This window comes from Saccostrea cucullata, unplaced genomic scaffold (genome assembly GCF_032062105.1).
Source record: "Saccostrea cucullata isolate Sc308-1 unplaced genomic scaffold, CSIRO_AGI_Scuc_v1 ctg21, whole genome shotgun sequence".
In the NCBI taxonomy this organism is placed as follows: Eukaryota; Metazoa; Mollusca; class Bivalvia; order Ostreida; family Ostreidae; genus Saccostrea; species Saccostrea cuccullata.
Window position 1 is genome coordinate 121,559 of NW_026931375.1, and position 15,806 is coordinate 137,364.

General features: G+C 33.1%; 1 protein-coding gene across 1 annotated transcript; it reads right to left on the minus strand.

The window, feature by feature from the left end:
* Window positions 1-1,086: 1,086 nt before the first annotated feature.
* On the minus strand, window positions 1,087-9,148 carry LOC134232417 (speckle-type POZ protein-like). The gene is made up of 10 exons (XM_062714366.1): window positions 8,986-9,148; window positions 7,018-7,222; window positions 5,876-5,997; window positions 5,514-5,665; window positions 5,195-5,322; window positions 3,699-3,876; window positions 3,194-3,249; window positions 2,603-2,725; window positions 2,167-2,309; window positions 1,087-1,936 (listed from the first exon to the last, which is right to left on the minus strand). The coding sequence occupies exons 2-10, from the start codon at window positions 7,054-7,056 to the stop codon at window positions 1,792-1,794; spliced, it is 1,086 nt and encodes a 361-aa protein (XP_062570350.1). The 5' UTR covers window positions 7,057-7,222; window positions 8,986-9,148; the 3' UTR covers window positions 1,087-1,791.
* Window positions 9,149-15,806: the final 6,658 nt, after the last annotated feature.

Sequence of the window (15,806 nt, forward strand, 5' to 3'; positions counted from 1 at the left end):
GCCCAATTGCAATGTTGTAAATATGTGACCTTGAACTTGCCTAAATGACCTTGGTTTAAAATATTCATCCGTAGGTCGCAAGTAATGTTTGATGATCTATGAACATCCAATGTCACAAATTTTCTCCATCAAAAATAGAAAATTCGTTGTTTTGAAATTAACCCTATTCAATATATAGTCATATAAAATTTCCAAAAATGAATTTCTGAAGTAATTTCTGTCAGTGACCATGAAACTGCTAGAATGAATTAGGTCAAGGATTCACCTTCGAGACATTGTTATATGTATTTGAAATATAGACTTCCATTGCTTTTCAGATCATAACATATTGAACCTGATCTTTGTATGAAGTATGAACTCCCAACATTTCTATGTAAAGAAATGGACCAGGTAAGAATTTTATATCTCTTCTAACACTGACCTTGAATTTGCTGAAATAACCTTGAACAATGGGTGAAAAATATTTCAGTTTGAATCGGAGCAGCATCTGTGTATTAATGTATAAACTCTCTAATGCAGCACTTCTGTAGTCTTTTTTACTGTAAATCCCTACCTCTATATATATTTTATTAGACATTTCCACTTTTTTGCTTCCATGCATTTTATTTCATGCAATCTGATACCTCCTCTGTCCTGAACAGAATTTGTCACAAGAACTTAGTAGTTCCCTATGGTGAAATTGAACAGGGCTAAAGATCTCCTCATTGTTCATCTATATGTATCTCCTCTCCCACTTTGTTTTCTGCTATTTATTTCTAAATGCTTGCATGTGTTGAACAATTTTTGGTATGTAAGTGTACTTGAATAGATATAGATCATTCATTTTTTTTTAATTAAGGGGAACTAAATCACACTTACTAGTAGGATAAGTGTGTTGCTTATGCAATACTTTCAGAATGCCTGTTGGACTGAATATTAACAAAAGATTCTGATAGTATAAACCTCGGGCAGGAAAAGTTCATTCATCAATCTCCATCTACGTCACATGCTCGGCAGTTGTATGTGTACCCACAGTACCATCTAAGGTTCAAAACATACACTGTATGTGAAACACTGTAATACTTAAAATAAACAAAGTTCTGAAAGCATTGGACATACAAAAAATGTCGTTTATTACATGTATATTAAATAATTGTTTCTAACGAAACATAATGAAAGATAAGAATTCACATGAGTGTTCCAAATTAAAATATTCACTGGCACATCAAAATGATACCAAAAATAGAATTAAAAGAGGAAAGCACTTTTACAATAAATTTTAAATTATAGTCAATCTATTGGTTATACAGCAAGAACAAGAGACCTGGAAAACCAATAGAAAAAATATACAAAAAACATTTTTGCATGCCACTGTATTTACACTGTACTTTTTAACAATAACTGGTTCACACGACGAAAAAGTTGGAGATACATGCAATAAATTACTATAATGATGCTTGAACTGACCCTTATTTGCCAATATTTTACAGTAAGTTCACTTTTCATAATCCACTAAAAAATGAAAGGGGGTTTGTCCTTTGAAAGAACTTTGCAAACTTTGTCTTCATGAAGTAAGTCACTTGCAATTATGCAGTCTGCCACACAACCTCAATGTCTGGAAAAAAATGTCTTCTATCACAGAAAAGCCCTGCCAGTCTCTGTGGTCACTAGCACTAACATCTACACTGGATATGGTCAGGTGGAACAACACAGAAGTCAACAATTTCTTCCACTGTTCCATTACTCGTGTACAAAACAGATCTGTATTTGTAAGCTTTTCTGTGTCACAAGTGTTGCGATGAATGACTAGGACTATGATGTCTTGAGGCGTTTGCGTTGGGGTCCAAGGGGCGGGCTTTGTTGACTGGCCAGGGCACGAAACGCATCGGCAATGAGATGGGGATGATTCCGTATCAGAGTTTTCCAACCAGGGGTTTCCATTACATCTGTAGCATGACTGCAAAGAAAAACAATAATTATGTTAAAACACCAAACCTCTCATTTCAAACTGGAAGTACATTCATTGTACATGGTAATTTTTAACTAATCCACTTCCTAAACACAATTTCAAAATTTTACCTTAAGCAATTTGAAATACAATGCATGCATCTTGAGAGCAAAAATACCTTTTCAATTTTTGATAGGGACAACATATCATATCCAGTATGAATAATAAGAACACTTTACCTGTTGATGAAATCAATGGCATGAGTTTTAAGCTGATCAGCGCTGTGTAAATCTGCTAACACTAAGACCTCACATACGTTGTCAATCCAGAGACTGGAACATAACGCTTCCTCACACATCACCTTCAATCGGTCTAAGGCGTACTGAAACACAGAAAGCAATTTACTAAATACTGAAACATGGAAAGCAATTTACTACACTGGTGTTTACATACAGGAACATTTGTACATGTTTTACATTTGGAACAATTCCACAAAATGTGATACACATGGCTTACATGTACTTGACCCTTTCTGGTACAAGGTTCTGTGTCCTTTCAATTCAAAATTCAATTAAAATTGAGAGGTAAAATTTGAAAATACTGATTATTGATGTTAAAGTGTAACTTCACAGATTTTAGACAATAGAATTAAATGTACATGTCACAGCTATTTACCTTATCCGCTGCTGCTAGTAGATCATCTGCCATTCTGTCTAAGTTTGGAGCTCTCCCCGTGTATATAAAACGAAGCATCTCTCGCATAACTTCATGGTCTACATCTGTTATATCTACACGATTCTGAAAGCAATGTTTTGAATGTACATGAAAAAAAGAGAACTGATTCAACTAAAAGTAATGTGAGCAATGCAATGACCCCCCTCCCCTCCCATATTTGTATAACAGTAAAGTGCATTTCTTGGCAGCATGTAAAGTATAAGGTGCAAAATGATACCATTTAATAAAGATTTTGTGAAAGTTTCATTTATAAATACATGTATTACATTCAATTGTGTGTAAAAGAGGAGTTAAAGATAAAGAATGGCTACGCCCATGGAATTTGGACAGATGCACAATGAACACCTCAATCACCATAAATCCCTCATTTCTGAAGCATGGGTATAAACATTTTTTTAACAAAAAATTTTGAAAGATACCTGTAATAAATATGAAATTTTTCTCCATCTCTTCAAAGACATTATTAAAAAGATTATATTGCTAAATTTTACCGATTTTAAAATCTTAACAAATTATTTGGTTTCCACATACTTTTTTGCTCTCTTCCATCTCATGTTCGAACATTGCATTGAACACAGGAGATCGTGCTGGAATAGAAAATAACTTTGCTAAATACATATGTATTATCACGAAATTACCTACATGACATGTACAGGTAAACTTTTATATCTTGAACACCGGCATCTTTTGACACAGTGATACCCTTTTTTATGGTATTTCTTATATACATCGAAGTGTCGATCTTGATAAAATTTCCTCAGTGGAGATTAACAAGCAGCAGAATCAAAGTAACAGCAAAACACATGTAATAACAGTATGTAAACCAGTGTTTTCCCTTTATTTTAAAGTAAAGGGTTAGAGATCAGTTATAAGAGGCTAGCGGTTGAGGTTAATGAACAGAATCTCTGTGGACCTTTGTAACAAATTTTTTTTTCAAAACGGCATTTTTGTCAATTGAAGTGGTCAATATGACCGGTAGCCAGTTCTTAGGAAGAACACAATAAACACCTTTCAATAGGATCAAGTCCAACCTTACCTGCCAACACTGCTTTGTGTGCTGAGAACTCCCTTCCTCCTAAGTAGAGAGTGACGTCACTAAACGAGGATCTCTCAAACAGGACCCCCAGGTCATCACTGAGCTTACACTCGGGGACTTTGACTGGGGTACAGTTTGACTGACCGGAAACATTCACTGTGTCACCGACCACCGACACCTGGAGGGAGAAATCACAGAGATATATCAATCAATGCAGGTGTAATTATATACCTTGTGTGTGTGTGAGGAATGATCAACTACTGGAGGAAGAAATCACCGAGCCAGATCAATCAATGCAGGTGTGATTATACCTCTCGTGTATGTGTAAAGAATGATTAACTACCGTACAATGTCATGAATTTATTTGTGAAATATATTTTATTATTAAAGAGTCAAGCTATCATTGTTTAGTGTTGCGAAAATTCTGTGTAACATGTGCTGTACATGTACAGTATTTACTGTATAATAAATCATGGATTCAAACATTTAATACCTGGTACTGTATAATACCTACTGCAATTCCATGAATAGCTGTAAAAATCTTTCACTATAAAATGATGAGACATGTAAATTATACTCACATGCCTGTTGAACAGACTATATTTTTTTGTGTCTGAGAAAGTGTGTCACAAATTAACCAGTTTATTGGATGCACTTTGGAATTATTTCCTTTGCCAACCACACTTTCATTAGGAAAGCCCTATTAGTTTTAGGGCCAGTACCTTTGTAATACATGTGTAGTCTAACACCTTTAAATATCACCAGACATACCTGGAGTAATCAATAACTGAGCTCCCTAGTACATTCAATACATTGCATGCATAAAAGCTCTATGATTGCTTAATATCTAGCAACAAAGTGATCAAAGATAACTAATTCTTCTTCCATATTTTTTTTTTAAATGTTGTCCTTTAAATTACAGCAAGCTTTTCATATACATGTATATACAAACTGACATGAAGTATAATACTTAACTTTTCATGGATGTAATTCTACACACTTATGTGAAGTGTGTAAAGTGTCAATTATAGGAAAATAATTTATATACTTGTATAGCATGAATGACTTATTGTAAACATGTTCAACAATACTACATTGTATACGCACACAACAGTCAATAATCATATTCTATACAATTAATCTGTCATAATAAGAATAGTTTGAAAATTTACCTCTCTACGTGAATATACATGAATACTGTATACAGGGTTATTTTTGCCCCGCTTTATTTATGCCCTTTTACACTTGCAAACAATTTTGCAATGTCTTAAATATAGTCCAGTCACAGTTCTGTTTAAGAAATTGTACTGTATTCTTTGAATTCGCCTCGACTTAAATTCGCCGAGGGTAGGGCGAAAGGGACGAAAATAAAACGGAGGCGAAAATTTCCCTGTATACAGTATAGAATTTTATCCATGCATTGTCTGAACCAGAGCACAAAGAAATGTAAACGAAGTTACTTATTAACTAAGAGAGAGAGAGAAAAAGACACCAACCTCACAAAATATTGTTAGTTTATCATCTGGTAAGAGACCGTTGGCTTCATCCATTAAAAAGTCCCTCCTTATAAACTTTTTAAATCCCCAGTCCTTTCCTTGTACAAAGCGGTAAGCTCTTTGGCTTTCTGTGGAAAGAAATTACATTGGGTAATATTTATTTACTTTGATCATTGGGTAATATTTATTTACTTTGATCATCATATATTTGTATTCATCTAAAATCTATCTTGCAATTCTTAGTTACAAGTATAACTTAAAAGCATGTTAATGCTTATGAATGATTATTACTAATCTGAAATTGAACTAAAATTATTACCCATCGCCTTTGTTTCTTCTCTTTTGGCATTCAGTATTGAAAATTTGAACTTTGCTCTAACTTCACTTTTGTTACATGACACTAATAATAAATAAAGAGATAAATAGTCTTTGCTTTCTTCATCTAATCCTTTAGGATTCACTCGTAAACACCTGAAACAAAAAAAAAATAATGTTAATGTATAGAATACACCTAAAGTCGAATATCATCAAAAGTTTCTATTGAGATTGGCACGTCAACACTTATTGTTTTATTGGCAATCGTAAGTGGAAAATGGGTATCTATCACTAAATGAACGTTAAGTTTTCAATATATTATTATATTGTCATTTTGCTATTAATGAAGGAACACTTTAATGTTACCATTTGAGTTTGTCGTTTGCTCCTGCTGAGAATGTGGAACTTTTTAACACTTCTCCCATCTCTTCTCTACAGAAGCTGAAGTTATTGATTGTCCATATGTAGGAAAACTTGACAACTTTCACCTATATATACACATAAAAAAAAAAAAAAGCATGAAACATTTAATGAAATTTAAAAAAGTGATAACTACATCTAACTTATAAACAGGGATGATTCCATTACTATGTACAATGACAAATTATACATCCTTTGTTGTTGTTTTTTTTTTATATTATGTACTGTATAGCGGGTTTTCTTGGCGAGCGTAAAATTTGGCGTTTTTCCTGCTTAAAGGTAAGCCAATAAATTTGGAGCAGGGCTCGACATTAACTTTTTTTCCTACTTGTCCATTCGGACAAGTGACCAAGACATTTACTTGTCCAAATTTCAACTTCACTTGTCCAAAAATTTTCAATAAAGTTTAATAGTTTCAACTTGAAAATTAAAATTAAGTCCATTTATTTACACATGTCATGCGCTTGCTTGATTCTTGATGTTATTGTTACAGACAGATAAAACAAAATTTAATTTAGGCTTTCTGTGCTGACAATAACATAAATGTCCACAAGTGAAACTGTCAACATCAAACAATATTCATTACTTCGGTTCGTATCTTCCATGACTTTTCAGTGCAATTATAGTGAACTTCGATCCCGATCGAATGTGAACTCAATATTAATATAGCGATACATATCGGGATCGAAGTTTGGATTTTATGTACAGCTTCCGTCTTCAGTTGAGACTACCGATTTAGCTTTCAACAGTCGTTCTTTTTATTATTTAGAGACCCCTTTACATTAAAATGCACTTGTCCAATCGGACAAGTGCCCAGCAATATTCACTTGTCCGTATTTATTTTTCATTGGTACCGGACAAGCGGACAAGCGTTAATGTCGAGCCCTGTGGAGTCATTTTTTTTAGCGGTCACAGGGTTTCAGCTCTTTGCAGATGAACAATAAGAAGAGTACTGCAGATTTTAGCAATTAAAATTTTACCAGGATACCTTCACAATGCCAAAATAAGCCAAAATTAGCACCCCGCGAAAAATAACCCACTATACGGTATATTAATTCTTACACTGTTATATAACCAGCCTGACTAACCTGTGTATAACACCAGTTCTCAGCCACTGGACATGTCATCTCTGGAGGAGGGGGCGTGGCCACCCGTCCAGAGATGGATATCCTCCCGGAGTGTTCCGGAGCGGATGACGCTTCACGATCCAGATTGTCAATTTTTGAAGGTCCACAAAACAGATATTCTTTGAATCCGAATTATGTAGTTCAGTTAATCTGGCTTTTCCTAATTCTGTAATAAAACAAAATATATGATTATATTTTTTTTAAAAATAAAAATGACATTATGTAAGCCATTAATGAATCATTGGTACATATAGATAATTCAGAATACCTGGATGTCTATGAGACTAAAGAAAATTTAGAGAGAGAAAAAGAGTTTATTTTCAATTCAGAATTTCCCAGGTGGTTAGTTTAGTTGACAGGTTTAAAAATTTGTCGAAGTGACTGTCAAAATGCTATGACTATCAAATGTGTGCTTTATGATATTTTCTTTGTAAACATTTTATATCGAGGGCCGTTAAAAAATTATGTGTATTATTTACTCTTACAGACGTCATATAGTTATAAAATTTCACAGACATATGTATCTTAAAGATTCCAATAAATTTTGGGCAAAATTTCTGTATTTTGAAAAAATTCTACTAAAATTGTCGGTATGTTGATATCGTTGATGGAGAAGTACGGCGCACGACAAAAAAAATTGAAGCAAAAGCATGCGGATTAAAAAAAAAACGCACTGATTTTTAAAAATTCGATATTTTTCAACAATTAATACCTGTAAATTATCATTATTATGTATTTAGAAACGTAATATTTGAAGTACTAACAGAAATATAGTGATTTTTCTCTGATGCGATTCCCGTGAAAATGACTGTGAAAATGACGTCTAACGGCGCACCACACTTTTGTTAAAATATGTGTATTGCTCGAGATATGGCAACATGTCCAAAATATATAAAACATGTAGTAAACTAGTGACATTCGCCCACAAATAGCAAATTGAAATAGACAGTTAGATAAAAAGGCTATACGGGAGGACGGGAAGAAGATTATAGATGAAAAGTTAACTTTATCCGGACTGTAAAGAACGTGATTGAGAGTAACCAATATCACACTATATCTCATAAGTAGTTTTTGGTTTTTAAAACAAAAAAAAAAAGAATATACTTGTTTAATAGAAAGCTTATGGTGTTTTGATGTAAGTAGATCTGGTAACTCAAACTACACAGGTACTCAAGGGAAAATGTTGAGGAAATGAAAGCTCAATCACATATTTTTTTATAATGCTTGTGAGAAGATTTTGCTGCGCCGTACTTAATGGTATGAGTATGAAACCTAAGTAAAGATTCTTTTATATTATTTGTCCTATTTCAGCATATTTAAAGTTCAATAGTTCATTATCATAATTATTGTAAATACATTACATTTGCTAACACCTTGATCCTCATTACTGTTACTTGCTAGATTTTCCATTTATTATGCAACAAAATAGGCCTACAGCAAAGTAAAACAAACTTTTAAACACCATAAATGTCACACTGTCCGTATTAATCTTCTTTGTTCAGTCATGTTTTCTGGGACCATACTGCACACAGAACAATAAATTTAATGTACTAAAGCTTCCACAGTTTAGCATACCATATTTGAAATCCTGAAATAGTTTGCAAAACACTTATTGCCATAAATCGAGATTTACTGTGTACACAAGAACATATCAAGCGTGTAGTCTAGCCTACATATTTTCGTCTGCTTTTCAGGTCAACCGGAAGCTCATAAATAAATTGTTCTTACTTCATTAACTTTACGCTTCCTATGTCCCTTTTCATACTAACACTACCTTATAGCTTCCTTCTTTGAATACCCTCCGTTGTTTAACATATAATTTATCACAGTTATTTTAATTCATGTCACAGCTGACCTGTCGATACCCGTACGATTTCAGCAGAAAAATAGGTCAGGAAGCTGTTTATAACCACACTTTGAACAACTTACCATATCTGTTATATAAGCAAGATTTACATCTTCAAAGGTTTCAGCAATATCCACCGATATAAACTTAAATTAATAAAACTAAGGCATCTAGAAATTTTCCCTTTATCATCAAGATTTCTTGTTTTTCAGCTGTTTGAGCATGCGTATTTCGAGAAGCTTTGGAGTACGATTTTTGAGAACGAGGTTTTGACCGAGGGCAACTAAATGCTCGAAATAGTCCTTCAAGAGGTAGATAAACATTGTCAATATCGTTAAGGACATTTTACTTTAGTAAGACTCTGTTCATTTTCTCTTAAAGTAATAGAAACAATTACTTTTCAATCCATCCTTCATTTTTAAAATTAAACTTTACAAATTACAGAGAAATCGGTTAAAGATGAACTGATCGCAGGGCGGATCTAATACTAATTGTGTCATTACCGACTGACACTCCGCACGAGTAAAAAATACTCTCAATATCCATATAAAATATTTTTATATAAGTTATATTGATATCAGACCAAAACCGTAGGAGGAGTAGCATTTTAAAAGCATTTCACAGAAAATTCTATTTTTAATAGCCACAGCAACACCATTCATCGAAATCAAAAAGCGATATACTGAATATGTATCTTAGTGTAGTCTACTTGTGTCAGTTGTGTGCCAAGTTATATTGAAATCAGATTAAAATTGTATGAGGAGTAGCATTTTAAAAGTATTTAACATAAATTTTGATTTTTAGTAACCACCGCAACACCGTTCATCGAAATCAAAAACCGATCCATAGAATTATGTATCTTGTGTAGTCTACTTATGTGCCAAGTGATATTGAAATCAGATTAAAACTGTAGGAGGAGTAGCATTTTAAAAGTATTTCACAGAAAATTCTATTTTTAGTAACCATCGCAACACCGTTCATCGAAATCAAAAACCGATACACAGAATTTTGTATCTTAGTGTAGTCTACTTGTGTGCCAAGTTATATTGAAATCAGATTAAAACTGTAGGAGGATCGGAGTAGCATTTTAAAAGTATTTCACAGAAATTTCGATTTTTAATTAGTAAACACGGCAACATCGTTCATCGAAATGAAAAACCGTTACACAGAATTATGTATCTTAAGTAGTCTACTTGTGTGCCAAGTTTTATTGAAATCAGACCAAAACTGTAGGAGGAGTAGCATTTCGAAAAATTGTTAACAGACAGACGGGCAGACGGACGACGGACGCATTACCATCGCATAAGCTCTCCTGGTCTTTGACCAGTAGAGCTAAAAATAAGTTACAAATAACTACCTTGAACCCCCCACCCCTTCCTGCACGATGGCAGTAGTAAAATTATAAGAAAAAATGGTTTGATTCAGATCTTTGGAAAATGAAGAAACAACTTAGTGAAAAGGCTATCTTAATATCTAAATTTCCTAACAACCCTTTCATACGAGGGTCTTATTTCAAAGCTAAAAAAGTGTATGCTAAATTAAATAAATACAAAAAACGACAGTTTGTTCAAAATATTTTCGACAAGTTAGATCAACTAAAGGAAAATAATCCTAAAGAATACTGGAATTTAGTCGCATCAATCAGAGAAGCCAAAGAGGGGAATAAGGAAAAAACTGAGAAATGTATTGAACCAGATATGTGGCATAACTACTTTAGTACCCTGTTTAAACTGCCTAATAAGCATTCAGAGAGACTACAAATTATTCAAAATAAAATTAAGGAACTTGAAAATGGACCAAACTTTATATCGTTTAGTAAACTAGACTTTAAAATCTCTTTAAAGGAATTACAAAAATCTTTGTCTAGTATAAAATCTGATAAAAGCCCTGGCCTGGATAATATTACCAACGAAATGTTGAGAGTAGCACAAATTTACATGAATCCTTGTATTCTAAAATTGTTTAACAATGTCTTCACTTCCGGAATTTATCCCAGAAAATGGGTAGAAGGTTATATAACACCTATTTTTAAATCAGAAAATCCCCGATTACCCCAAAATTATAGAGGCATAACCATTACCAACAGTATTGGCAAACTTTTCAATATAATACTTAACAATAGATTAGATAATTTTTTATCGGAAAATAATTTAATTCTGTTTGTATTCTTGTCTCTCATTGGTTGATTTCCAAAAAGGAACGCATAACATTTTGTATAATCTGGTTTGGTATGGGGACACACCCCCTTGACAACCAGCTGAATCATCTGTATCCATCAATCCCCTCATTTCCAGTCCTTCGGATTCATGAAAAATTCCAGATTTAATGAATGTACCTTTAACTTCAAACAGTTGCTCGATCTTACCTCATGTAAACAAGCATCATGGCTGCTAGATCTATGTATCAGTTTTTACCTCCCCTTGCTTCCCATCACTTCCGTTACTACGGTTGTATTATTGCGCGGTAAATTTGAACTAATAAAAACAACACAATTTTACATCCCCAGTTGTTTAATTATTTTAAAATTAAATTATAAGGAATGACTCTAATTCTTGGCCAGATTATCGAGTATAATATGGTTTGGGTCAGTTTACGCTTTTTTATAATCCGCTTCGCGGATTATAAAGCGTAAACTGACCCAAACCATATTATACTCGATAATCTGGCCAAGAATTAGAGTCATTCCTTAAATAACATCATTCACGAAAGCCAAATAGGATTTTCAAAAAAAGCTAGAACTTCGGATCATTTATTTGTAATGAAATGTCTGATCGACAAATACACCAACAAAGGTAATAAACGTTTGTATGCTTGCTTCGTTGACTTCCATAAAGCATTTGATACAATAATACACGAAGGCATAAAACTTAAACTTCTTCAATTGAATATAAATGGATTATTCTACAAAATAATATGCAGTATGTACAAATACAGTTATATCTCGATTAAAATTGATAATAAATTAACCCAACCTTTCTCACCTGAACTAGGAGTAAGACAAGGTGATGTCTTAAGCCCGAATATATTCAAAATATTCTTAAATGATCTCGCAAATTTACTAAATGAAGATGTTGTTAACTCAGTCTCACTTTTCAAAAAGCAAATAGGAGCTTTATTATATGCAGACGACTTAGTATTATTATCTGACAACCAGCTAGCCCTGCAACAAAAACTTGATATGTTATACAAATATTGTAAAGAATGGTGTTTGGAAATCAATGTTAACAAAACAAAAGTAATTATTTTCAACAGAAGTGGGCATTTATTAAACGAAACATTTTCAATTAATGGTATTAATATAGAATGTGTAAAAACGTATAAATACCTAGGAATAATACTCTCAAATTCTGGTTCTTTCAAAGAAGCAAGGTGTAATTTATATAACAAAGCTTTAAAGTCATCATTTAAAATATACAAAGATATAAAATCAACAGATCCACCCATTAAAACTTTACTTCATCTATTTGATCACATGATCAAGCCAATAGCTACCTATGGATCCGAAATATGGGGTGTATTGTCATCATCAATGCAAAGAAAAGAAAAATGTTTATTTGATATATTTAAAGACTGGGAGATTGAAAATCTTCATATGAAATTTTGCAAATTTATCATAGGGTCTGGGAAAAGAAGTACCAATATTGCAGTTCTCTCTGAACTGGGTAGACAACCAATATTTTATTCTATTATTATAGCAATTATATCTTACTGGCACAGACTGGAAAACATGCCTGAAAACTCTTTGTTATACAGTGCATACAAAGAAAGCATTATCTTGGACAGTTGTAATGTAAATAGTTGGTTTTCAAATGTAACATATTTCTGTAACAGAATGGGCATAGATTTGTCAAGATGTAAATCAATGAAACTAATAACTTTAAAGAAACATCTGAAAAAAATTATTAGAGAAGATTTCCTTCAATATTGGTTTAAACAAAGAGATGGTGGTTGTCTATCGGGTAAACTTACAACATATTTCTATATAAAAAGAAGTTTTGAAATTGAAAAGTATTTATTATTAAAAAATTTTGAACAAAGAAAAATTATATGCAAATTTAGAGTGAGTTCACATAACCTCAGAATAGAAAGTGGAAGGTACGAAAAAAACTAAACTCTGCTGGAGAGCAAACCACCCTTGCAAGAAATGAAAGAATTTGTAGAATGTGCGACATGAACTGTGTGGAAGATGAGATACACTCACTGATTGAATGTCCATTATATAAGCATGATAGAGATGACTTTTTTAATATTATTGCTTAAAGTAATAAAAATTTCTATACTTTAACAAATAAAGAAAAATTTTTATGGATTATGTCTAATGAAGATGACATGTTGCTTATCAAGCTGGGTAATTTTTTAATCAATATCTTTAAAATAAGAAAAAGCAAATTATGCAATGTTAAACAAAGAAACAAATAAATACAAAAGAGTAATATATAGAAATACTTGAAACAAACTTTTATTTACAGTATATTGATTATGTATGTTGTAATCCCCAACTGCTGTAACATCATTTATCTTTTGTTAGTTACTGCTATCAATTTTGAATTTCTGCTTGTATGTTTTTTTTTTCCTTATTACTTGTATGCCCTGATGGGCCCCAAATTGGTATTAATAAATCTTATATAAGAGGATATTTACACGAACAAAAAGACTTAGGCCTAACATATATTTAGGAAAGCGTGTGTGTTCACCCTTTTAATTCCCTACCATGTCTCAGATTTGTTGACGTGTTTTTTTTTAAATATTATCATAATATATTATTCAAGTAATTACCTTCCTTTGTGACACCCCCCCCCCCCCCCCCGGACGGCGGTAGTCTCAAAGTACTGCAGTTTTGTGCAGGAACAGGTCAAGGAATCGTGTATATTGCCATATAGACCTGAAAATGATTTAGGTCTATGATACATATGATATAGGGAACTTTTTCTCTCTCTCCTTAACTACGACCATAACAAGTCTTTTAGGTTTTTATCTTATCAATGTTTAACTACATGTATTCATATTATTTTGATTTTTTTGTTTTTGTTTTGTCAAATGTCTGAAAAGTTCTGTTAGAATTGATTCCCCTGGGTGGGGTTGGGGTAGTAACTCCTGGATCCGCTCCAAAGGTTAAACTCGTATCCAGATGCTAAAATAAAATTGTAACGCCAAAGGATTTCATATAAAAAAAGTCACAAAACCAAATAACTCTGTAAACACTATATTGATTGTGTATTAAATAGAAACATATTGTTTGAATGTTCCGATAAACATATTGTTTGAATGTTCCGATCTTTGCCAGTAGTGTACCGGTATTGTAAAAAATTTTATCTCTCACTAAAATTGTATAATTTTCATTTGTACATGTAAACGAGGATCATTGTCTATACGTACTTTTTGAATGACCTCGTGAGTGTATTTTAATTTTTATTTGTATTTTATAACTTTCCATCGGATTTGTATAATTTCTCAATTGTATATTGTATATAGATTTTTGTGATTTGTTGCCCCATCCTAAAGGTTTTCGTACGGTGTGACAACGTTTTGTAATAATTTATCAAGTGTGTTAGAAGGTCGATAACCATTGATCATTGCGAACGATGCCCGACAGTGCACTCGAAGCAGAAACATACCTTCGTAGCGAGACACAACTAGGAATTTTAAAAACCCGAATTTCAGATCAATTGTAAGGATTTTTTTCTTTGGAAAAAAGGAAGGAATTCAATAATTCGCGTGTTAGAAAATCATAAGCATATATAAGTGTATATTTTGAGTTGATAATATATATATATATATATATACGTCACAATACCCCATATCAAGGAACGGTCCGAAAATCCACATCACGTGTCGGACCGGCGCCACGCCTCACTGAAAGTCCAAGGAGCGCTTTGACTGGATTTCGTCACTCCCGACATGTGTTTCTTGCCATGATCGAAAAAAAACGTGGAAAATCCGGAGGACAATTACATTGTGTAATTAGTGACCAAACAATAAGATTGAAGCATCAGCATTTGACTTAATTATAGTGTACTAGAATTTGCTAATAAGGTCACTATATCAACCATAGTACAATTCTCAGTCATCCTTGGACTTTCAGTGAGGCTTTGCATTCTTGAAAACCTATTTTACTTTGTGATCTGACAAATATTTTGGGCATCCCATGGCAAAACATGGACACTGCCATTCTTTCTCTAGTATGGAAGGATTCCCATCTCTTATTCGCAACTCCTATACCTCAGAATAAACTTTAATGAAACGTTCATAGATTATTTATGCCACTCTGCACCTCTTATTTTACTTTTTGATCTGACACTTATTTCGGGTCTCCCAGAGAAAAACGTGGACTTTGCCACTGGAAGGCGGAGTATGACTATCATTTAAACCCCAATCACATTTCCAACAAGAGGCCCAGGGGCCACATCGCTCACCTGAGCACATCGGCTAGGAAGAAGCACAAATCAGATCAGAATTGAAAAGTTTACGGGGGTGGGTGTGGGTGGGGCTTGAATTTTAATACTACTTGAGAATGCCTCCATATCAATACAGCATATAACTTTGCTTTTCTTGAGAAAAAGGTTTTTAAAGAATTTTTTTTACATTTTGTTTGTATATATATTACTTCGTTATAATCTGAATTTGATTCCCCGTTGTTTCCCTCCCTACCCCAAAGGGTCATAGTTTTAACAAATTTAATCTTAAATACATGAAGATGCTTACAGGTCAATATGACTAAACAAAGCTTTTTCTGTTCTTGGGATTTTCCCTTTATTTTCCTATTGTAAAACTTTAATCCACCAATGAGACCCCACTGTACCCTTGGGGGTTATGATTTCAACAAATTTAATTCTACACTACCTGAGGAAGCTTCTATATAAATATCACTAATCATGATTTTGCTATTCTTTAGAAGAACATTTTT

Coding starts and splice junctions, on each gene's coding strand:
- LOC134232417 (XM_062714366.1), bottom strand. CDS start 7,056: ATGACATGTCCAGTGGCTGAGAACTGGTGTTATACACAG. Junction 5,323..5,513: donor AGAAGAAACAAAGGCGATGG/GTAATAATTTTA, acceptor TTCTTTCCACAG/AAAGCCAAAGAGCTTACCGC. Junction 2,310..2,602: donor TACTAGCAGCAGCGGATAAG/GTAAATAGCTGT, acceptor TCTGTGTTTCAG/TACGCCTTAGACCGATTGAA.